Here is a 22,563-nt window from a genome sequence, read left to right as displayed (position 1 = left end):
GGTAGGTTTTCATCAAATCGGTCCTTGACGCAAAGATCTAGAATACGTTTGCCGTTATTCACACAACCGAATTCATATTATAAACGAGGAAATCCATGTAGGGCGTGTTATCCTGTCCGGAAGTTGATTGATTGATTGATGGGCACGCTCCTATCAGGTGAGAGTGCATGTTTGTGTCTATGTATTCATGCGCTCTTCACGGTGCCGCGCGTACTGCAGCCATACAGCACCCAAAATTGACGTTTCAGATGCAAGACGGTTTGCTGCAGAATGAAATGCTGATCAGCGATTTGCGGACTATATTGTTCATCTGCGTTTGGAATACGATCTAAACTGGTAGGTGAATAAAGAATTATAGCCTACCTGTCAACGCGAATAAGTTTTTAACGCAAAAATGTTTAATGACAAAACCATCAGTATAGTTGAAAATGCAGCTGAACCCATTTAACTTGGTAATTTAAATCGGAAAAGTGTTTTTTTTAATGGACATACCTCATCACGCACAGGCTTTTATCCACCATTTCAAATTAATTTGATGGAAACATTTCAGGTGGGAAAATGCGCATTGTTTTTAATAATGTGTATTTTAGATTATTCGCATGCAACTCTGGCGCTAATTGGATGGAAAACTAACTAATGACGGATTTTACCCGTCCATTTGTTGATTTAAGCAGTATGCCCGTGTGAAACCGATTTGCTGTGTGTTTGTTGCAACTTGCTGGTGGCCCTTGATTGAAATCAATTGAAAGCTGTCACTATGTTATAAAGAGAAATTGATTGAACCTGTTGCTATGTTATAATGGAAAAATAGAACATGATTTCAAAGTCACAATATTGTGTGGTTGTTGGATATGTTTGACAATGTAATGGAGTGAGTTTGTTATAGGCTACTGCTAAATTTGAACGTTTACTTAATTGACTTGTATTTATACATATTGACCTTCCTATTTTTTTTGTATTGTCCCTTTCATTTGTTTTAATCTCTTTTGACTGAAACCAGTCGAGTTTTACTTACTATAATGTAGCCTCGTTTCTGTTTGCCAAACTTACTTTTGAAACCTGCAAGTTTCTGAGAATATACAACACCAATTGTCTATTGGATGCTTTGTGTGAACTGTCATTGTCCTCCCTAGAGCCAAGTGTTCTATGGTTTGGTACAACATTTTATTACAGCCCTGAATATTCAAATAGTTGTAGTTCCATCAGATACTGCGGTCACATTTTGTCACAGGACATTGACATGGAGAGAAGTGGAGTCACTGTGCCATGTCGGCTTGGGCAGTAAATATGTAAATTTGTCAGATGCTCCTCTCTCTTCTCTCGTCAGTGATCTGTGCTCCTTCTTCTTGGCCTATATAACTTTTACCTCCCCCTCTGGATTTACAACAGATTTCTGTCCTCAAGACACCGATGGAAGGAGCTGTAGTCATAGCAACTCATCCCCCTCCTCCCCCTGGCCCCTCTCAACTCCCTCACACACCTCCAAACACACAGGAGTCATCTCTCCATCCCACCCCTGAACCTCCTCCTCCCCCCCACCTCCCCCACCCCCACCTCCCCCGCCTCCCCAAGAGGAGGCTGCGACGCCTTCTCCCGTAGTGTACAACGTCGTTCCAAGATGAGGAACTTTAACTGGGATGCCATCCCCCGTCAGTCAGTCCTTGGGAAGAAGAACGTGTGGACGTCCCAGAGGCCCATGGTGGACTTTGAGCTGGACACCCAGAGGATGGAGGAGATGTTTAGCCAGTCTGACACTCAACTGCCTCTGCGAAAGACTGGGCCTGTCAAGAAGACCACGAGGGGCCTGTCCCTATCCACACAGGGCCTACAGAGGGTGAGTACAGGGAAGGGGGGTTGACTGTGTGCTAGTACTGGAATAGGTCAAATACATGGAAAAGCTGGGGGGAGTCACAGATGAGAGGTTTGAGCACCATTGGGACTAAGTTACCAAACCAACACAACGCCCTCTCTCTGTCTTACAACGCCCTCTCTCTGTCTCACAACGCCCTCTCTCTGTCTCACAACGCCCTCTCTCTGTCTCACAACGCCCTCTCTCTGTCTCACAACGCCCTCTCTCTGTCTCACAACGCCTGTCTCTCTCTGTCTCACAACGCCTCTCTCTCTCTGTCTCACAACGCCCTCTCTCTGTCTCACAACGCTCTCCTCTCTCTGTCTCACAACGCCCTCTCTCTGTCTCACAACGCCCTCTCTCTGTCTCACAACGCCCTCTCTCTGTCTCACAACGCCCTCTCTCTGTCTCACAACGCTCTGTCTCACAACGCCCTCTGTCTCACAACGCCCTCTCTCTGTCTCACAACGCCCTCTCTCTGTCTCACAACGCCCTCTCTCTGTCTCACAACGCCCTCTCTCTGTCTCACAACGCCCTCTCTCTGTCTCACAACGCCCCTCTCTGTCTCTGTCTGTCTCACAACGCCCTCTCTCTGTCTCACAACGCCCTCTCTCTGTCTCACAACGCCCTCTGTCTCACAACGCCCTCTCTCTGTCTCACAACGCCCTCTCTCTGTCTCACAACGCCCCTCTCTGTCTCACAACGCCCTGTCTGTCTCACAACGCCCTCTCTGTCTCTCTGTCTCACAACGCCCTCTCTCTGTCTCACAACGCCCTCTCTCTGTCTCTCAACGCCCTCTCTCTGTCTCTCAACGCCCTCTCTCTGTCTCAACGCCCTCTCTCTCTCAACGCCCTCCTGCTCTCTGTCTCTCAACGCCCGCTCTCTGTCTCTCAACGCCCGCTCTCTGTCTCTCAACGCCCGCTCTCTGTCTCTCAACGCCCGCTCTCTGTCTCTCAACGCCCGCTCTCTGTCTCTCAACGCCCGCCCTCTGTCTCTCAACGCCCGCTGTCTCTGTCTCTCAACGCCCCCCTCTGTCTCTCAACGCCCGCCCTCTGTCTCTCAACGCCCGCCCTCTGTCTCTCAACGCCCTCCCTCTGTCTCTCAACGCCCGCGCCCTCTGTCTCTCGCCCGCCTCTGTCTCTCTGCCCTCTCTCAACGCCCGCCCTCTGTCTCTGTCTCTCAACGCCCGCCCTCTGTCTCTGTCTCTCAACGCCCGCCCTCTGTCTCTGCCCTCTGTCTCAACGCCCGCCCTCTGTCTCTCAACGCCCGCCCTCTGTCTCACAACGCCCGCCCTCTGTCTCTCAATGAAGACTGATGGAACTCATGAACAATGATCCACAGTCTGTGTGGCTACCAATTGCCATCTTGCACCCATTCAACATAGCCTAGCTTTATGTTTTCATTACTTCTAAACAAAAATAACTTTTTGGGGTTCTCATACACTTCCCTCTGTTTTGATTCTTGCTTGAACAGTTGCTAAGATTATATTTGGTTGTGAGCTTAACAAAATAACTATTGTTGGATACAGCAGTTGTCAGCTAGAATGCTAACGCTCATTGACATATGCTGTAGCAAAAGCTAGCCAAATAGCCATTTACTGGTTGAAGTGGAAGTGTTTTTAAGTGTAATTTACCCGAGTGCCAAGTCTAGGTTCCAAAGGCTCCTTAACAGCTTCCACCCCCAAGCCATTAGACTGCTGAACAACTAATCAAATGGCCACCCAGACTATTTACATTGTCACTGGTTTACGCAACATTTTATTTGTCAAATAGTATTGACTGTCGTTGTTTCTATGTCTGACTAGGTTGTGTTTCATCTTCTCTCTGTAGGTCCTAATCCTCAACTCTAAGAAGAGTATGAATGTTGGGATCTTTCTGAAGCAGTTCAAGAGGTAAAGCGGGGCCAAGGGTGGGGGGGTATGGACCCAGTGGGAACAAGGCTCAAGGGTGGGGGGTATGGACCCAGTGGGAACAAGGCTCAAGGGTGGACCCGGGGGGGCTATGGACCCAGTGGGAACAAGGCTCAAGGGCCAAGGGTGGGGGTCTATGGACCCGGGGAACATGGGCCAAGGGTGGGGGGAACAAGGGCCAAGGGTGGGAGGGTATGGACCCAGTGGGGCCAAGGGTGGGGGTATGGACCCAGTGGGGAACAAGGGCTAAGGGTGGGGGGTGGGGTATGGACCCGGGGAACATGGGCCAAGGGTGGACCCGGGGAACAAGGGGGGTATGGACCTGGGGGAACAAGGGCCAAGGGTGGGAGGGTATGGACCCATGGACAAGGGCCAGTGGGGCCACAGGGCCAAGGGTGGGGGGTATGGACCCGGGGAACCCAGTGGGAACAAGGCTCAAAGGGTGGACCCGGGGAACAAGGGCCAAGGGGGTATGGACCCAGTGGGAACAAGGAACATGGGCCAAGAACAAGGCTCAAGGGTGGGGGCTATGGACCCAGTGGGGCCAAGGGTGGGAGGGTATGGACCCGGGGGGGTATGGACCCAGTGGGGAACATGGGCCAAGGGAACAAGGCTCAAGGGGGGGTGTATGGACCCGGAGGAACATGGGCCAAGGGTGGGGGTGTATGGACCCAGGGGGAACAAGGGCCAAGGGTGGGAGGGTATGGACCCAGGGGGAACAAGGGCCACGGGTCGGAGGGTATGGACCCAGGGGGAACAAGGGCCAAGGGTCGGAGGGTATGGACCCAGGGGGAACAAGGGCCAAGGGTGGGAGGGTATGGACCCACCGGGAACTAGGACACAGGACAGGGGAGACGCAGTGAAAGAGAGAGATGTGAAGTGTATTTATGAGCAGCTGTAGTTACAGCAGGCGGTTCCAGAGAAGTACACTGAACAAAAATATAAACGCAACATGTAAAGTGTTGGTCCCATATTTCATTAGCTGAAATAAATATCCCAGAAATGTTCCATATGCTCAAAAAGCATATTTCTGTCAAATTTGATTTACATCCCTGTTAGTATTTCTCCTTTGTCAAGATAATCCATCCACCTGACAGGTGTGGAATATAAAAAAAGCTGATAAAACAGCATGATCATTACACAGGTGCACCTTGCGCTGGGGACAATAAAAGACCACTCTAACACGTACAGTTTTGTCACAACACAATGCCACAGATGTCTCAAGTTTTGAGGGAGTAGGCAATTGACATGTTGACCGCAGGAATGTCCACCAAAGCTGTTGCCAGCGAATGGAATGTCCATTTAATTTCTCTACCGTAAGCCACCTCCAGCGTTCATTTTAGAGAACTTGGCAGTACGTCCAACTGGCCTCAAAACCACAGACCATGTGTAACCATGACAACCCAGGACCTCCACTTCTGTTTTCTTCACCTGCGAGATCGTCTGAGACCAGCCAGCCACTATGACAGCTGAGGAAACTGTAGGTTTGCACAACCAAAGAATTTCTGCACAAACTGTCAGAGATACCGTGACTAGATCCCGGAGGCCCATTGTCGTTCCATTGATCCACCGCCATCACCATTATGTTAAAGCATGACAACGCACGGGCCCCATTTCTCAAGGATCTGTACACAATTCCTGGAAGCTGAAAATGTCCCAGTTCTTCCATGGCCTACATTACTCACCAGACATGTCACCCATTGAGCATGTTTGGGGTGTTCTGGATCAATGTGCATACCTGCATGTACCAGTTCCCTCCAATATCCAGCAACTTCACGCAGCCATTTGAAGAGGAGTGGGACAACATTCCACAGGCCACAATCAACAGCCTGATCAACTCTATCTGTAGGAGAGGTGTCACACTGCTCGAGGCATATGGTGGTCACACCAGATACTGACTGGTTTTCTGATCCACGTACCTAACTTAAAAAAAAGATATATATATATATATATTTTTTTTAAGGCATCGGACCAACAGATGCACATCTGTATTCCCAGTAATCTGTAATCCATGGATTAGGGCCTAATGAATTTATTTAATTTGACCGAATTTGCATTTAAAAAAAAAAAATATATATATATTTAATTGTTTTGTTCAGTGTACATTATCAGCCGTTCCTGTGTGAGTGAATCAGTGATGTGATGGGCCTTGTCTACTTCCAGACTCGCCACTAAACCAACACAGTTCATCAACTCGACTTCTCAGCTGACCTTATTAGTGCATGTTGAAACACATTCAACTGTATCGCTAATGTGACCAGTTGTTACTTACAAAGGATAATCGATGCCTTTATGACACAGCCTCATACTTCACCATGGAACTAATCCACCCCTCAGGAGGTGTTTTCTCTTTACTTGGTCCTGTCTGTCACCTGGCTACCTGGCTATAGGTGATCCTGTCTGTCACCTGGCTGCCTGGCTATAGGTGATCCAGTCTGTCGCCTGGCTATAGGTGATCCAGTCTGTCGCCTGGCTATAGGTGATCCAGTCTGTCGCCTGGCTATAGGTGATCCAGTCTGTCGCCTGGCTATAGGTGATCCAGTCTGTCGCCTGGCCATAGGCGATCCAGTCTGTCGCCTGGCTATAGGCGATCCAGTCTGTCGCCTGGCTATAGGCGATCCAGTCTGTCGCCTGGCCATAGGCGATCCAGCTCTGTCGCCTGGCCATAGGCGATCCAGCCCTGTCGCCTGGCCATAGGCGATCCAGCCCTGTCGCCTGGCCATAGGCGATCCAGCTCTGTCGCCTGGCCATAGGCGATCCAGCTCTGTCGCCTGGCCATAGGCGTGTGTCTTGTGCTCTTAACATTATATTTCTGCCACATGCATAACGTTAATTCAATGTCCAGCCAGCCCTAACTTTGACTAGCAAATGTACCTACTGCAGACGTCACTGTGGTTCTGTGTTTCTCAATGACATCTGCCCTTGAATGGAATCTATTGGAATCGATGCTATATAGATTGTGTGTGTAGACAAGAATGGTTGATGACGTTGGAACGACAATGCATCCTTGTTTTATTTGTGTGAGAGATAGAGAGAGAGCTTGGATATTTCCGTATGTACATAACTGAAGGCAGTCGCTGTATTTCGACCAGACTACTTTTCCATGGCGCAAGTGAGATTAGGGTGACCTATGCACTGTCGGCTGTTCTTTGTCTCCCCCTGTAGGCCGGTGAGGGACATAGTGGATGACGTCAGAAGGGGGAACTGGCTGAGGTTTGGAGCAGGAAAACTTAAGGAGCTCTGTAAACTACTGCCAGATGAGGGAGAGGTATGTCACTAGCTAACCCATAACTATTTTGTTATGCTCACTCATCACACTAAACTACTGCCAGAGGAGGGAGAGGTAAGTCACTAGCTAACCCCATAACTATTTTGTTATGCTCACTCATCACACTAAACTACTGCCAGAGGAGGGAGAGGTAACAATGAACAATGGCTGCATTTAGACCATTCTGATACCCCCCACTACTTGGTCTTTTGGCCAACCACATGAGATCTTTTCACATCTCAGCTGATCTGATTGGTCAAAATGCCAATTAGTGAAAAAAGTTCACAATTGTGCTGCCTGTGTAAACGCAGCCTAACTAACCACCCTCTTTACTCGATCACATGCTCCAGCCCGGGGCATTACACCAGTCATCTGTCGTTTAGCTCCAGCCCGGGGCATTACCAGTCATCTGTCGTTTAGCTCCAGCCCGGGGCATTACACCAGTCATCTGTCGTTTAGCTCCAGCCCGGGGCATTACCAGTCATCTGTCGTTTAGCTCCAGCCCAGGGCATTACACCAGTCATCTGTCGTTTAGCTCCAGCCCGGGCATTAAACCAGTCATCTGTCGTTTAGCTCCAGCCCAGGGCATTACACCAGTGATCTGCCATTTAGCTCCAGCCCGGGGCATTACACCAGTGATCTGCCGTTTAGCTCCAGCCCGGGGCTTACACCAGTGATCTGCCGTTTAGCTCCAGCCCGGGGCTTTACCAGTGATCTGTCGTTTAGCTCCAGCCCGGGGCTTTAGCAGGGATCTGTCGTTTAGCTCCAGCCCGGGGCTTTAGCAGGGATCTGTCGTTTAGCTCCAGCCCGGGGCTTTACCAGTGATCTGTCGTTTAGCTCCAGCCCGGGGCTTTAGCAGTGATCTGTCGTTTAGCTCCAGCCCGGGGCTTTAGCAGGGATCTGTCGTTTAGCTCCAGCCCGGGGCTTTAGCAGGGATCTGTCGTTTAGCTCCAGCCCGGGGCTTTAGCAGGGATCTGTCGTTTAGCTCCAGCCCGGGGCTTTAGCAGGGATCTGTCGTTTAGCTCCAGCCCGGGGCTTTAGCAGGGATCTGTCGTTTAGCTCCAGCCCGGGGCTTTAGCAGGGATCTGTCGTTTAGCTCCAGCCCGGGGCTTTAGCAGGGATCTGTCGTCTCTTTATGCTCCAGGGGCTTTAGCAGGGATCTGTCTTTAGCTCCAGATGGCTTTGATGATCTGTTGTTTCCCACCAGGTGAAGAGGGATCTGTCGTTCAGCTGGGGCTTGAGCAGGGATCTGTGTTCAGCTCCAGACCGGGGCTTCATGGTGCTGCTCCAGCCCGGGTTAAAGTGATCCTTAGCTCCAGAATGGGGTCATTGTGAGGGATCTGGTTAGCTCCACCTGGGATTGAGAATGGGATCTGTCGTTACATGCGTCTCTTTATGCTCCTTGGTGCTGTCTGTCTGTCTGATGGTACTGATGATGCGTTGTCCTCCCACCAGGTGAAGAAGCTGCGGTCGTTCAGTGGAGACCTGACCCAGCTGTGTGAGCCAGACCTCTTCATGGTGCTGCTAGTTAAAGTACCTGGGTGAGAATGGGGTCATTGTGAGGGTACTAGGTTAGTACCTGGGTGAGAATGGGGTCATTGTGAGGGTACTAGGTTAGTACCTGGGTGAGAATGGGGTCATTGGGAGGGTACCTGGGTGAGAATGGGGTCATTGGGAGGGTACCTGGGTGAGAATGGGGTCATTGGGAGGGTACCTGGGTGAGAATGGGGTCATTGGGAGGGTACCTGGGTGAGAATGGGGTAGTTGTTGTGATGGTGATGATGGTGTTGTCTATCTCTAGCTATGAGGAGCGTCTGAGGACTCTGATGCTGAGAGAAGAATTGTTCCCTTTGATAGATGAGATGAAACACTCCATCGCTGTCATGACCAAAGCAGCTAATGGTGAACCGCTGCTCCACCTCTGTCCCACTACTTAATGCTCTTTCTCTCTTTATTCCTCACTGTCTTTCAATTCAAAGGGCTTATGTAACATATGTAAACATTGCCAAAGCAAGTGAACAATAATTATCTATCTCTCTCTGTCCCTCAGAGCTGTTGGTCTGTGATGACCTCCACTCAATCATCCGCCTGGTGTTGAAGGCCGGGAACTACATGAATGCTGTACGTAACGCAATGATCTACTATCTAGGACTTAGAATTACGTGTGTTCTCTACTATCATATAATACTGTACGTGGGCCTTGTTTTCAAACAGTGTTTTTTTTAATGTGCCGTCTATTTGTTAGTGTCTGTCTGCTAAATGACTAAAGTGAATATGTTATTGTGTGGTTTTAGTCTGTATGTGGGTAGTGACGGTGAACTGTTGTTTTAGGGTGGGTACGCTGGCAGTGCCATCGGTTTCAGGATGGCATCTCTACTAAAGCTGGCAGACACCAAGGCCAACAAACCTGGCATGAACCTCTTGCACTACGTCACCATGGTAGGGGGGAGAGCTGGAGAGGGGGAGAGGAGAGGGGAGAGCTGGAGAGCTGGAGAGGGGGGAGAGCTGGGAGGGGGAGAGCTGGAGAGGGGGAGAGCTGGAGAGGGGGAGAGCTGGAGAGGGGGGAGAGCTGGAGAGGGGGAGAGCTGGAGAGCTGGAGAGGGAGAGGGGGAGAGCTGGAGAGCTGGAGAGGGAGAGGGGGAGAGCTGGAGAGCTGGAGAGGGGGAGAGCTGGAGAGGGGGAGAGCTGGAGAGGGGGAGAGCTGGAGAGGGGGAGAGCTGGAGAGGGGGAGAGCTGGAGAGGGGGAGAGCTGGAGAGGGGGAGAGCTGGAGAGGGGGAGAGCTGGAGAGCTGGAGGGGATGGGAGAGCTGGAGAGGGATGGGAGAGCTGGAGAGGGATGGGAGAGCTGGAGAGGGATGGGAGAGCTGGAGAGGGATGGGAGAGCTGGAGAGGGATGGGAGAGCTGGAGAGGGATGGGAGAGCTGGAGAGGGATGGGAGAGCTGGAGAGGGATGGGAGAGCTGGAGAGGGATGGGAGAGCTGAGAGGGAGAGCTGGGAGGGATGGGAGAGCTGGAGAGGGATGGGAGAGCTGGAGAGGGATGGGAGAGCTGGAGAGGGATGGGAGCTGGAGGGATGGGAGAGCTGGAGAGGGATGGGAGAGCTGGAGAGGGATGGGAGAGCTGGAGAGCTGGGCAGGGGAGATGGATGGGAGAGCTGAGAGCTGGAGGGAGAGCTGGAGGGAGAGCTGGAGGGAGAGCTGGAGGGAGAGCTGGAGGGAGAGCTGGAGGGAGAGCTGGAGAGGGAGGGAGGGAGAGCTGGAGAGGGGGGAGAGCTGGGCAGGGGAGATGATGGATGGGAGAGCTGGAGAGGGAGGGATGGGAGAGCTGGGCAGGGGAGATGATGGATGGGAGAGCTGAAGAGGGAGATGATGGATGGGAGAGCGGGAGAGGGAGGGAGAGCGGGAGAGGGAGGGAGAGCGGGAGGGCTGGAGAGGGGGAGGAGAGCTGGAGAGGGGAGGAGAGCTGGAGAGGGAGGGAGAGCTGGAGAGGGAGGGAGAGCTGGAGAGCTGGGCAGGGGAGATGATGGATGGGAGAGCTGAAGAGGGAGATGATGGATGGGAGAGCTGGAGAGGGAGGGAGAGCGGGGAGGGAGGGAGAGCTGGAGAGGGAGGGAGAGGGAGAGGGAGGGAGAGAGGGAGGGGGGGAGACCTGAGGGAGACCTGGAGGGAGACCTGGAGGGAGAGCTGGAGGGAGAGCTGGAGGGAGAGCTGGAGAGGGAGGGAGGGAGAGCTGGAGGAGAGCTGGAGAGGGAGGGAGGGAGAGCTGGAGAGGGAGGGAGGGAGAGCTGGAGAGGGAGGGAGAGCTGGAGAGGGGGGAGAGCTGGGCAGGGGAGATGATGGATGGGAGAGCTGGAGAGGGAGGGATGGGAGAGCTGGGCAGGGGAGATGATGGATGGGAGAGCTGAAGAGGGAGATGATGGATGGGAGAGCGGGAGAGGGAGGGAGAGCTGGGAGAGGGAGGGAGAGCGGGAGAGGGAGGGAGAGCGAGGGAGGGAGAGCTGGAGGGAGAGCTGGAGGGAGAGCTGGAGGGAGAGCTGGAGGGAGAGCTGGAGGGAGAGCTGGAGGGAGAGCTGGAGAGGGGGGGAGAGCTGGAGAGCTGGGCAGGGGAGATGATGGATGGGAGAGCTGAAGAGGGAGATGATGGATGGGAGAGCTGGAGAGGGAGGGAGACGGGGAGAGGGAGGGAGAGCGGGAGAGGGAGGGGAGCGGGAGAGGGGGAGACCTGGAGGGAGACCTGGAGGGAGAGCTGGAGGGAGAGCTGGAGAGGGAGGGAGGGAGAGCTGGAGGGAGAGCTGGAGAGGGAGGGAGGGAGAGCTGGAGAGGGAGGGAGGGAGAGCTGGGAGGGGGGAGAGCTGGGCAGGGGAGATGATGGATGGGAGAGCTGGAGAGGGAGGGATGGGAGAGCTGGGCAGGGAGATGATGGATGGGAGAGCTGAAGAGGGAGGGAGAGCTGGAGAGGGAGGGAGAGCTGGAGAGGGAGGGAGAGAGAGGGAGGGGAGGGAGAGCTGGAGGGAGAGCTGGGAGAGCGAGCTGGAGGGAGAGCTGGAGGGAGAGCTGGAGGGAGAGCTGGAGAGGGAGGGGGGGAGAGCTTGGCAGGGGAGATGATGGATGGGAGAGCTGGAGAGGGATGGGAGAGCTGGAGGGAGGGGATGGGAGAGCTGGAGAGGGAGGGATGGGAGAGCTGGAGAGGGAGGGGATGGGAGAGCTGGAGAGGGGGGGGGAGCTGGGCAGGGGATGATGGATGGGAGAGCTGGAGAGGGATGGGAGAGCTGGAGAGGGATGGGAGAGCTGGAGAGGGATGGGAGAGCTGGAGAGGGAGGGAGGGAGAGCTGGAGAGGGAGGGAGAGCTGAGAGGGATGGGAGAGCTGGAGAGCTGGAGAGCTGGAGGAGGGAGAGCTGGAGGGAGAGCTGGAGGGAGAGCTGGAGGGAGAGCTGGAGGGAGAGCTGGAGAGGGAGGGGATGGGAGAGCTGGAGAGGGAGGGGATGGGAGAGCTGGAGAGGGATGGGAGAGCTGGGAGGGATGGGAGAGCTGGAGAGGGATGGGAGAGCTGGAGAGGGAGGGAGGGAGAGCTGGAGAGGGAGGGAGGGAGAGCTGGAGAGGGAGGGAGGGAGAGCTGGAGAGGGAGGGAGGGAGAGCTGGAGAGGGAGGGAGGGAGAGCTGGAGAGGGAGGGAGGGAGAGCTGGAGAGGGAGGGAGGGAGAGCGGGAGAGGGAGGGAGAGCTGGAGGGAGAGCTGGAGGGAGAGCTGGAGGGAGAGCTGGAGGGAGAGCTGGAGGGGGAGGGGAGAGCTGGAGAGGGAGGGGAGAGCTGGAGAGCTGGGCAGGGAGATGATGGATGGGAGAGCTGAAGAGGGAGATGATGGATGGGAGAGCTGGAGAGGGAGGGAGACGGGGAGAGGGAGGGAGAGCGGGAGAGGGAGGGAGAGCGGGAGAGGGGGGGAGACCTGGAGGGAGACCTGGAGGGAGAGCTGGAGGGAGAGCTGGAGAGGGAGGGAGGGAGAGCTGGAGGGAGAGCTGGAGAGGGAGGGAGGGAGGGAGAGCTGGAGAGGGAGGGAGGGAGAGCTGGAGAGGGGGGGAGAGCTGGGCAGGGGAGATGATGGATGGGAGAGCTGGAGAGGGAGGGATGGGAGAGCTGGGCAGGGGAGATGATGGATGGGAGAGCTGAAGAGGGAGGGAGAGCGGGAGAGGGAGGGAGAGGGAGAGGGAGGGAGAGCGGGAGAGCTGGAGGGAGAGCGGGAGAGCGAGCTGGAGGGAGAGCTGGAGGGAGAGCTGGAGGGAGAGCTGGAGAGGGAGGGGGGGAGAGCTTGGCAGGGGAGATGATGGATGGGAGAGCTGGAGAGGGATGGGAGAGCTGGAGAGGGAGGGGATGGGAGAGCTGGAGAGGGAGGGATGGGAGAGCTGGAGAGGGAGGGATGGGAGAGCTGGAGAGGGAGGGGGGAGAGCTGGGCAGGGGAGATGATGGATGGGAGAGCTGGAGAGGGATGGGAGAGCTGGAGAGGGATGGGAGAGCTGGAGAGGGATGGGAGAGCTGGAGAGGGAGGGAGGGAGAGCTGGAGAGGGAGGGAGAGCTGGAGAGGGATGGGAGAGCTGGAGAGCTGGAGAGCTGGAGGGAGGGAGAGCTGGAGGGAGAGCTGGAGGGAGAGCTGGAGGAGAGCTGGAGGGAGAGCTGGAGGGAGAGCTGGAGAGGGAGGGGATGGGAGAGCTGGAGAGGGAGGGGATGGGAGAGCTGGAGGGATGGGAGAGCTGGAGAGGGATGGGAGAGCTGGAGAGGGATGGGAGAGCTGGAGAGGGATGGGAGAGCTGAGAGGGAGGGAGGGAGAGCTGAGAGGGAGGGAGGAGAGCTGGAGAGGGAGGGAGGGAGAGCTGGAGAGGGAGGGAGGGAGAGCTGGAGAGCTGGAGAGCTGGAGGGAGGGAGAGCTGGAGAGGGAGGGAGAGCTGGGGAGCGGGGAGGGGGGAGAGCTGGAGACCTGGAGAGCTGGAGAGGGAGGGAGAGCTGGAGGGAGAGCTGGAGGGAGAGCTGGAGGGAGAGCTGGGGAGGGAGGGAGGGAGAGCTGGAGAGGGGGAGGGGGAGAGCTGGGCAGGGAGATGATGGATGGGAGAGCTGGAGAGGGATGGGAGAGCTGGAGAGGATGGGAGAGCTGGAGAGGGAGGGGATGGGAGAGCTGGAGAGGGAGGGGATGGGAGAGCTGGAGAGGGATGGGAGAGCTGGAGAGGGATGGGATGGGAGAGCTGGAGAGGGAGGGGATGGGAGAGCTGGAGAGGGAGGGATGGGAGAGCTGGAGAGGGAGGGGGAGAGCTGGAGAGGAGGGGGGGAGAGCTGGGCAGGGGAGATGATGGATGGGAGAGCTGAGAGGGATGGGAGAGCTGGAGAGCTGGAGAGGGAGGGAGGGAGAGCTGGAGAGGGAGGGAGGGAGAGCTGGAGAGGGAGGGAGGGAGAGCTGGAGAGGGAGGGAGGGAGAGCTGGAGAGGGAGGGAGAGCTGGGGAGACGGAGAGGGAGGGAGAGCTGGGGAGACGGAGAGGGAGGGAGAGCTGGGGAGGAGAGGGAGGGAGAGCTGGGGAGACGGAGAGGGAGGGAGAGCTGGGGAGACGGAGAGGGAGGGAGAGCTGGAGAGGGAGGGAGAGCTGGGAGGGAGGGAGAGCTGGGGAGACGGAGAGGGAGGGAGAGCTGGGGAGACGGAGAGGGAGGGAGAGCTGGGGAGACGGAGAGCGGGGAGAGGGGGGAGAGCTGGAGACCTGAGAGCTGGAGACCTGGAGAGAGAGCTGGAGGGAGAGCTGGAGGGAGAGCTGGAGGGAGAGCTGGAGGGAGAGCTGGAGGGAGAGCTGGAGGGAGAGCTGGAGGGGGAGAGCTGGAGAGGGAGAGCTGGGGAGGGAGGGAGAGCTGGAGAGGGAAGGAGGGAGAGCTGGAGATGGAGGGAGGGAGAGCTGGAGAGGGAGGGGGGAGAGCTGGGCAGGGGAGATGATGGATGGGAGAGCTGGAGAGGGATGGGAGAGCTGGAGAGGGAGGGGATGGGAGAGCTGGAGAGGGAGGGGATGGGAGAGCTGGAGAGGGAGGGGGAGAGCTGGGCAGGGAGATGATGGATGGGAGAGCTGGAGATGGATGGGAAAGCTGGAGAGTGATGGGAGAGCTGGAGAGGGAGGGAGGGAGAGCTGGAGGGGGAGAGCTGGAGAGGGAGAGCTGGGGAGGGAGGGAGAGCTGGAGAGGGAGGGAGGGAGAGCTGGAGATGGAGGGAGGGAGAGCTGGAGAGGGAGGGGGGAGAGCTGGGCAGGGGAGATGATGGATGGGAGAGCTGGAGAGGGATGGGAGAGCTGGAGAGGGAGGGGATGGGAGAGCTGGAGGGAGGGATGGGAGAGCTGGAGGGAGGGGATGGGAGAGCTGGAGAGGGAGGGGATGGGAGAGCTGGAGAGGGAGGGGGAGAGCTGGGCAGGGGGAGATGGATGGGAGAGCTGGAGATGGATGGGAGAGCTGGGAGTGATGGGAGAGCTGGAGAGGGAGGGAGGGAGGGAGGGAGAGCTGGAGAGGGAGGGAGGGAGAGGGGAGAGAGCTGGAGAGGGAGGGGAGAGCTGAGAGGGAGGGAGGGAGAGCTGGAGAGGGAGGGAGGAGAGCTGGAGGGGAGAGCTGGAGAGCTGGAGGGAGAGCTGGAGAGGAGGGAGAGCTAGGGAGGGAGGGAGAGCTGGGGAGGGAGGGAGGGAGAGCTGAGAGGGAGGGAGGGGAGAGCTGGAGGGAGAGCTGGAGAGCTGGAGGGAGAGCTGAGAGCTGGAGGGAGAGCTGGAGAGGGAGGGAGAGCTGGAGAGGGAGGGAGAGCTGGAGAGGGAGGGAGGGAGAGCTGGAGAGGGAGGGAGAGCTGGGGAGCTGGAGAGGGAGGGAGAGCTGGAGAGCTGGAGAGGGAGGGAGAGCTAGGGAGGGAGAGCTGAGAGGGAGGGAGAGCTGGAGAGGGAGGGAGAGCTGGAGAGGGAGGGAGAGCTGGAGAGGGAGGGGAGCTGGAGAGGGAGGGGAGCTGGAGGGGAGCTGGAGAGGGAGGGGGAGCTGGAGAGGGAGGGGAGCTGGAGAGCTGGAGGGGGAGCTGGAGAGGGAGGGGGAGCTGGAGAGGGAGGGAGAGCTGGAGGGGGAGCTGGAGAGCTGGAGAGGGAGGGAGAGCTGGAGAGGGAGGGAGAGCTGGAGAGGGAGGGAGAGCTGGGAGAGGGAGGGAGAGCTGGAGAGGGAGGGAGAGCTGGAGAGCTGGAGAGGGAGGGAGGGAGACATGGATGGGAGAGCTGGAGAGGGAGGGAGGAGACATGGATGGCAGAGCTGGAGAGGGAGGGAGAGCTGGAGCTGGCTGGGAGGGAGGGAGACATGGATGGGAGGGAGACATGGATGGGAGACGGGGAGAGCTTGCAGGGAGGGAGACAGGGAGAGCTGGCAGGGAGGGAGAGCTGGAGCTGGCTGGGAGGGAGACATGGATGGGAGACGGGGAGAGCTTGCAGGGAGGTAGACTGGGATGGGAGACGGGGAGAGCTGGCAGGGAGGGAGACTGGGATGGGAGACAGGGAGAGCTGGAGAGGGAGACGCCAGGAGAGGGAGACATGGATGGGAGACTGGGAGAGCTGGAGAGGGAGACGCCAGGAGAGGGAGACATGGATGGGAGAGCTGGGCTGGAGAGGGAGCTGGCAGGGGAGGGAGACATAGCTGGGAGGGAGAGCTGGGGTAGGAGGGAGGGAGCGCTGGCAGGGCAGAGAGGGATGAGGGTGAGAAAGGGATGGAAGGGATTAATATGAAAATATAAATGAAGAAGATGTGAATGTACACATTCAGGCTCCGAGGATAAAACATTCTACAGTAACGAAATGAACTCGTCCTCTTTCTCTGTCCCCACCCACAGCAAGCACAGGAAATAGACGGTGCCCTGCTGGACTTCCCTGGGCAGCTTCAGCACATTGGGATGGCTGCAAGGTAGACGACCATTACGACCAGTTACTACCTTGTACCTATTATTCAAACTCATGCTTTTTATTGTTTAGCAATTGGTTGCTCACAATGTTTAAAGAGCTTCATGATTTCTATTCCGGAAATGAAAAGTGTTCTACAAGTGTAAGATTATTGGCTTGGAATGTTTTTTCTTATTGATTTTAGATTTGGGGATTCTTTATCATATACATCTCTGTTGATGAAGTGGTACATGCATGTATTTACTGCGCTCTGATGAAGTGGTACATGCATGTATTTACTGCGCTCTGATGAAGTGGTACATGCATGTATTTACTGCGCTCTGATGAAGTGGTACATGCATGTATTTACTGCGCTCTGATGAAGTGGTACATGCATGTATTTATTGCGCTCTGATGAAGTGGTACATGCATGTATTTACTGCGCTCTGATGAAGTGGTACATGCATGTATTTATTGCGCTCTGATGAAGTGGTACATGCATGTATTTACTGCGCTCTGATGAAGTGGTACATGCATGTATTTACTGCGCTCTGATGAAGTGGTACATGGTATTTTTAGACTTTCTGATGAAGTGGTACATGCATGTATTTATTGCGCTCTGATGAAGTGGTACATGCAGCCTGCGCTCTGATGAAGTGGTACATGCATGTATTTACCTGCGCTCTGATGAAGTGGTACATGCATGTATTTACTCGCTCTGATGAAGTGGTACATGCATGTATTTACTGCGCTCTGATGAAGTGGTACATGCATGTATTTACTGCGCTCTGATGAAGTAACATGCATGTATTTACTGCGCTCTGATGAAGTGGTACATGCATGTATTTCTGCGCTCTGATGAAGTGGTACATGCATGTATTTACTGCGCTCTGATGAAGTGGTACATGCATGTATTTACTGCGCTCTGATGAAGTGGTACATGCATGTATTTACTGCGCTCTGATGAAGTGGTACATGCATGTATTTACTGCGCTCTGATGAAGTGGTACATGCATGTATTTACTGCGCTCTGATGAAGTGGTACATGCATGTATTTACTGCGCTCTGATGAAGTGGTACATGCATGTATTTATTGCGCTCTGATGAAGTGGTACACCATTTTTTATTTAGGGTGCAGAAGCAGGAGGTGGATTTAGACTTTCAGAGGGAGGTGGAGAAGGTGAAGGAAGCTAAGATGGACGCCAGCACACAGCCTGAGCTTCAGTTACAGATGGAGACCTTCCTCATGGTGAGAGATGAGACACACACACACACACACACCTTTCTCCCCCTGAACAAGGCAGTTAACCCACTGTTCCCCGGTAGGCCATCAATGTAAATATATATATTTTTTGACTTGCCTAGTTAAATCAAATAAAATAAAAATATATTGCTTGAGTGTAAAAGCTCTAGATCAATGAGAAGGCACGTTTCTGCCACAAATAGTCTCACACATAATTACTGGTCTTCTGGACATTTTGTTGAAATGAACTTAGATTTTTATAGTGTATGTGACAACATTTAACCGTAAAACAAACACATGCAACTGTACCTGTAGTGTTCCACTCTGTTCTACGTCTGTTCTCTCTCTCCCACTCTGTTCTACGTCTGTTCTCTCTCTCTCCCACTCTGTTCTACGTCTGTTCTCTCTCTCTCCCACTCTGTTCTACGTCTGTTCTCTCTCTCTCCCACTCTGTTCTACGTCTGTTCTCTCTCTCTCCCACTCTGTTCTACGTCTGTTCTCTCTCTCTCCCACTCTGTTCTACGTCTGTTCTCTCTCTCTCCCACTCTGTTCTACGTCTGTTCTCTCTCTCCCACTCTGTTCTACGTCTGTTCTCTCTCTCCCACTCTGTTCTACGTCTGTTCTCTCTCTCTCCCACTCTGTTCTACGTCTGTCTCTCTCTCTCCCACTCTGTTCTACGTCTGTTCTCTCTCTCTCCCACTCTGTTCTACGTCTGTTCTCTCTCTCCCACTCTGTTCTACGTCTGTTCTCTCTCTCCCACTCTGTTCTACGTCTGTTCTCTCTCTCTCCCACTCTGTTCGTCTGCCCACTCTGTTCTACGTCTGTCTCTCTCTCTCGCCCACTCTGTTCTACGTCTGTCTCTCTCTCGCCCACGTCTGTTCTCCAACTCTGTTCTCTCTCTCTCCCACTCTGTTCTACGTCTGTTCTCTCTCTCCCACTCTGTTCGTCTGTCCTCCTCGCTCTCTCGCCCACTCTGTTCTACGTCTGTTCTCTCTCTCCCACTCTGTTCTACGTCTGTTCTCTCTCTCTCTCCCACTCTGTTCTCTCTCTCTCTCTCTCTCCCACTCTGTTCTCTCTCTCTCTCTCCCACTCTGTTAGACGTCTAACACTGTTCTAATGCTGCTTTCAACCCCAGTAGTTTTCCTGTAATTATTTTCTCTCTCGCTAACCTAGTGATCTGACTGTAGAACTCTGTCTCTGTCTTGTCAGAGGGCGGAGGCCAGGCTGGCTGACCTCCAGGCCTGTCTGTTGAAACTCAACTCCCTGAGCCAAGCCGTAGCAGAGTATTTCTGTGAAGACCCAGCCACGTTTCGACTGGAGGTCTGTTGCTCCATATTCCACTCATTCTGTGAGCGCTTCAACAGGGCTGTTCAGGTGAGACTGAACACATTAGGTTTGAAAAATCCCTCTTAACCTTTTCTACACAATGCTATTTTCTCCCCCCAGAAGATATCCTGGTTGGAAGATTCCTGCTTATTCCTTTGTAATTCCAGGAATCTTCCATCCAGGATTTCTGGAAAACTGGGGAATTTGGGGAAAGTGAACTTGGCTTTTGTATGCACTTGTTTTGATAGTACTATTGATTAGTGCATTGTTTGGAAAGAGCACGAAAGGAATTTCACTGTACTAGTGCATGTGACTATAAAACTTTAAATGTTGCTACCCTAGGTGACAGGTTAACACATGATGATGATGAATAATCTGGGACAGTCTGAATTTCCTAAAGAATATAGTGGTCTTCACAGTGACAGGCACTGTCCACCAGCCCACTGTCCATCTGTCCACATTTAGTTGAATATTGGGTCACTCAAACGCAATCACCCCGGCCCTCCCCAACTCTGTTTTAGCACACTCACACCCTCCCCTTTCCTCCCCATGCCTCTCTCTCGCTCCTTTCCTCCCCATGCCTCTCTATCGCTCCTTTCCTCCCCATGCCTCTCTCTCGCTCCTTTCCTCCCCATGCCTCTCTCTCGCTCCTTTCCTCCCCATGCCCCTTTCCTCCCCTCTCTCGCTCCTTTCCTTTCCTCCCCATGCCTCTCTCTCGCTCCTTTCCTCCCCATGCCTCTCTCTCGCTCCTCCCCTTTCCTCCCCATGCCTCTCTCTCGCTCCTTTCCTCCCCATGCCTCTCTCTCGCTCCTTTCCTCCCCATGCCTCTCCCCTGCCTCGCTCCTTTCCTCCCCATGCCTCTCTCTCGCTCCTTTCCTCCCCATGCCTCTCTCTCGCTCCTTTCCTCCCCATGCCTCTCTCTCGCTCCTTTCCTCCCCATGCCTCTCTCTCGCTCCTTTCCTCCCCATGCCTCTCTCTCGCTCCTTTCCTCCCCATGCCTCTCTCTCGCTCCTTTCCTCCCCATGCCTCTCTCTCGCTCCTTTCCTCCCCATGCCTCTCTCTCGCTCCTTTCCTCCCCATGCCTCTCTCTCGCTCCTTTCCTCCCCATGCCTCTCTCTCGCTCCTTTCCTCCCCATGCCTCTCTCTCGCTCCTTTCCTCCCCATGCCTCTCTCTCGCTCCTTTCCTCCCCATGCCTCTCTCTCGCTCCTTTCCTCCCCATGCCTCTCTCTCGCTCCTTTCCTCCCCAAGCCTCTCTCTCGCTCCTTTCCTCCCCAAGCCCCATGCTCCTTTCCTCCCCAAGCCTCTCTCTCGCTCCTTTCCTCCCCATGCCTCTCTCTCGCTCCTTTCCTCCCCAAGCCTCTCTCTCGCTCCTTTCCTCCCCATGCCTCTCTCTCGCTCCTTTCCTCCCCATGCCTCTCTCTCGCTCCTTTCCTCCCCAAGCCTCTCTCTCGCTCCTTTCCTCCCCAAGCCTCTCTCTCGCTCCTTTCCTCCCCATGCCTCTCTCTCGCTCCTTTCCTCCCCATGCCTCTCTCTCGCTCCTTTCCTCCCCATGCCTCTCTCTCGCTCCTTTCCTCCCCATGCCTCTCTCTCGCTCCTTTCCTCCCCATGCCTCTCTCTCGCTCCTTTCCTCCCCATGCCTCTCTCTCGCTCCTTTCCTCCCCAAGCCCTCTCTCGCTCCTTTCCTCCCCATGCCTCTCTCTCGCTCCTTTCCTCCCCATGCCTCTCTTTCTCCCGCCTCCTTTCCTCCCCATGCCTCTCTCTCGCTCCTTTCCTCCCCATGCCTCTCTCTCCTTTCCTCCCCATGCCTCTCTCTCGCTCCTTTCCTCCCCATGCCTCTCTCTCGCTCCTTTCCTCCCCATGCCTCTCTCTCGCTCCTTTCCTCCCCATGCCTCTCTCTCGCTCCTTTCCTCCCCATGCCTCTCTCGCTCGCTCCTTTCCTCCCCATGCCTCTCTCGCTCGCTCCTTTCCTCCCCATGCCTCTCTCGCTCGCTCCTCTCTCTAACCTCCATCACTGTTTCTCCTCCCAATCAGGAGAACCGTGAGCGTGAGGCAGCCGAGCTGAGACGCAGGCAGAGGGAGAGGTTCTGTAATGTGGCCAAGCGTCGTTCCACTGCCACCTGCTCTGACCTGGAGCCCGCCGGGCCTGGCTCTGCCATGGAGTCTATCCTCCACAGCTTCCTGACCACCATACACCCCAGGGGCCCGGCAAGGCGCAGACGCCACCACCTCCCCCCTGTGATGTTGTCCCCCATCGGGGGCTCGCCCATTGAGCCCTGCCCCAAGTCCAACCCCCTGGCCGATGAGCCAGAGACTAGAGCTGATCCAGGGCCTAGCCGGTTCACCAGACCAGGAGGGAGCACCCTGGGTGGGGAGGCAGGTGTGGTGACACCCCGGAAGGACCAGAAGGACCAGGGGCAGAGGGAGAAGAAGGGAGGGGAGGGCTGGCCCAGGGAGCTGGGTAGCCCTGATGCGGTGGTGGAGAGGTTGGATGGGGGGGTGGAGGTGGACTCCTATCTGGACCCCCCTTCAGAGCAGAAGGAGAAGGAAAACGAGGGGGAGACAGCGACCCCAGGGGACCAGTGGAGATGTTTTGGGTCAAATAGAGCCTCTTCCATCAACCAGAAACGGACCCCTAAGAGCTGTGGCCGCCGCAGCCTGTCGTCCATCGACCAGAAACGGACCACTAAGAGCTGTGGCCGTCGCAGCCTGTCCCCTCGCCAACACGCACCCCCCACCCAGGAAGAGGAGAAGGAAGAGGTGCAGAGGATGCGTGTCGTGTCCAGGAAGATGCTTCGCTACCACACTGGCCGAGGCAGGCTATCTGCTGACCCAGAACATCCTGAACTGCCAGAGTTGGGTGACAAAGCAAGCCTCGTCCCCCAAAACCACACCCCCCAAAGCTCCACACCTCACCCTCTCCACCCCCACCCTATTTCGCAACCCTCCACCCCTCACCCCAGGGAGATGAGAGAAGGTAGACCTGGCTCTCTGTAACAGCATGGAGAACCTGGGCTCTCCCTGGATCATCCTCAGCCCCCACATCTCACCCCAAAACCAAACCCCCACCGACTACACTCCTTCTTCGCCCCCAGCGCCGACGATGGCCTTGACGACGGTGTCTGGTCATTGCCCCCCACCCCCACCCGCCCTTCCACCCCCACTCGCCCTTCCACCGCCTCCCACCCTTCCACCGCCACCTGCCCCCTCTGGTGCTGCTGGGGAGGATGAGGGCTATGGAGGGACACCCTGGACCCTCAGACCTCCATGGAGAAGCAGGGAGGGGGCCCATGTCCCTACCTGACTGCCCCAGTCAGAGAGCTCTGTCCCAGGGCCCCATGCTTCGCTCTCTCTCCATGGATGAGACTGGAGGGAGCCAGGCTCCAGGATTCAGATTCCGCCTTGGGGACCTGTTTCAGAGACGTACCGCGCTGTGGGCCCCAGTTGGTGCTGAGACTGAGACAGGGTTTGCTACAGAGGCTCATAAACCCTTGGAGAGGCAGAACAGTAGCTCTGGGATTGTGTCCTTCTTCAGACGCTTTGGGGAGAGGAGATGAGCCAGCTTGGAGGA

The 22,563-nt window shown here is 55.6% G+C and overlaps 1 protein-coding gene across 1 annotated transcript; it reads left to right on the top strand.

Moving 5' to 3' along the window:
• Positions 1–1,266: 1,266 nt before the first annotated feature.
• Positions 1,267–22,157, top strand: LOC121841639 (FH2 domain-containing protein 1-like). The gene is made up of 12 exons (XM_042311236.1): positions 1,267–1,281; positions 1,433–1,834; positions 3,679–3,740; positions 6,924–7,026; positions 8,482–8,567; positions 8,828–8,928; positions 9,077–9,147; positions 9,358–9,465; positions 16,380–16,450; positions 17,557–17,674; positions 18,878–19,042; positions 21,027–22,157. Exons 1-12 carry the CDS (start codon positions 1,267–1,269, stop codon positions 21,987–21,989), a joined length of 2,265 nt encoding a protein of 754 aa, XP_042167170.1. The 3' UTR covers positions 21,990–22,157.
• The last annotated feature ends 406 nt before the right edge of the window (positions 22,158–22,563 follow it).

Source organism: Oncorhynchus tshawytscha, linkage group LG33, assembly GCF_018296145.1.
Source record: "Oncorhynchus tshawytscha isolate Ot180627B linkage group LG33, Otsh_v2.0, whole genome shotgun sequence".
In the NCBI taxonomy this organism is placed as follows: Eukaryota; Metazoa; Chordata; class Actinopteri; order Salmoniformes; family Salmonidae; genus Oncorhynchus; species Oncorhynchus tshawytscha.
The sequence above is the reverse complement of the archived record's forward strand: the minus strand, read 5'-3'. Positions and strand labels throughout refer to the sequence as shown.

Bases quoted from the DNA above. Each gene is read 5' to 3' on its own strand.
- LOC121841639 (XM_042311236.1), top strand. The intron at 7,027-8,481 runs GTATGTCACTAG...TCCTCCCACCAG, and splicing joins TACTGCCAGATGAGGGAGAG to GTGAAGAAGCTGCGGTCGTT. The intron at 19,043-21,026 runs GTGAGACTGAAC...CCTCCCAATCAG, and splicing joins GCTTCAACAGGGCTGTTCAG to GAGAACCGTGAGCGTGAGGC.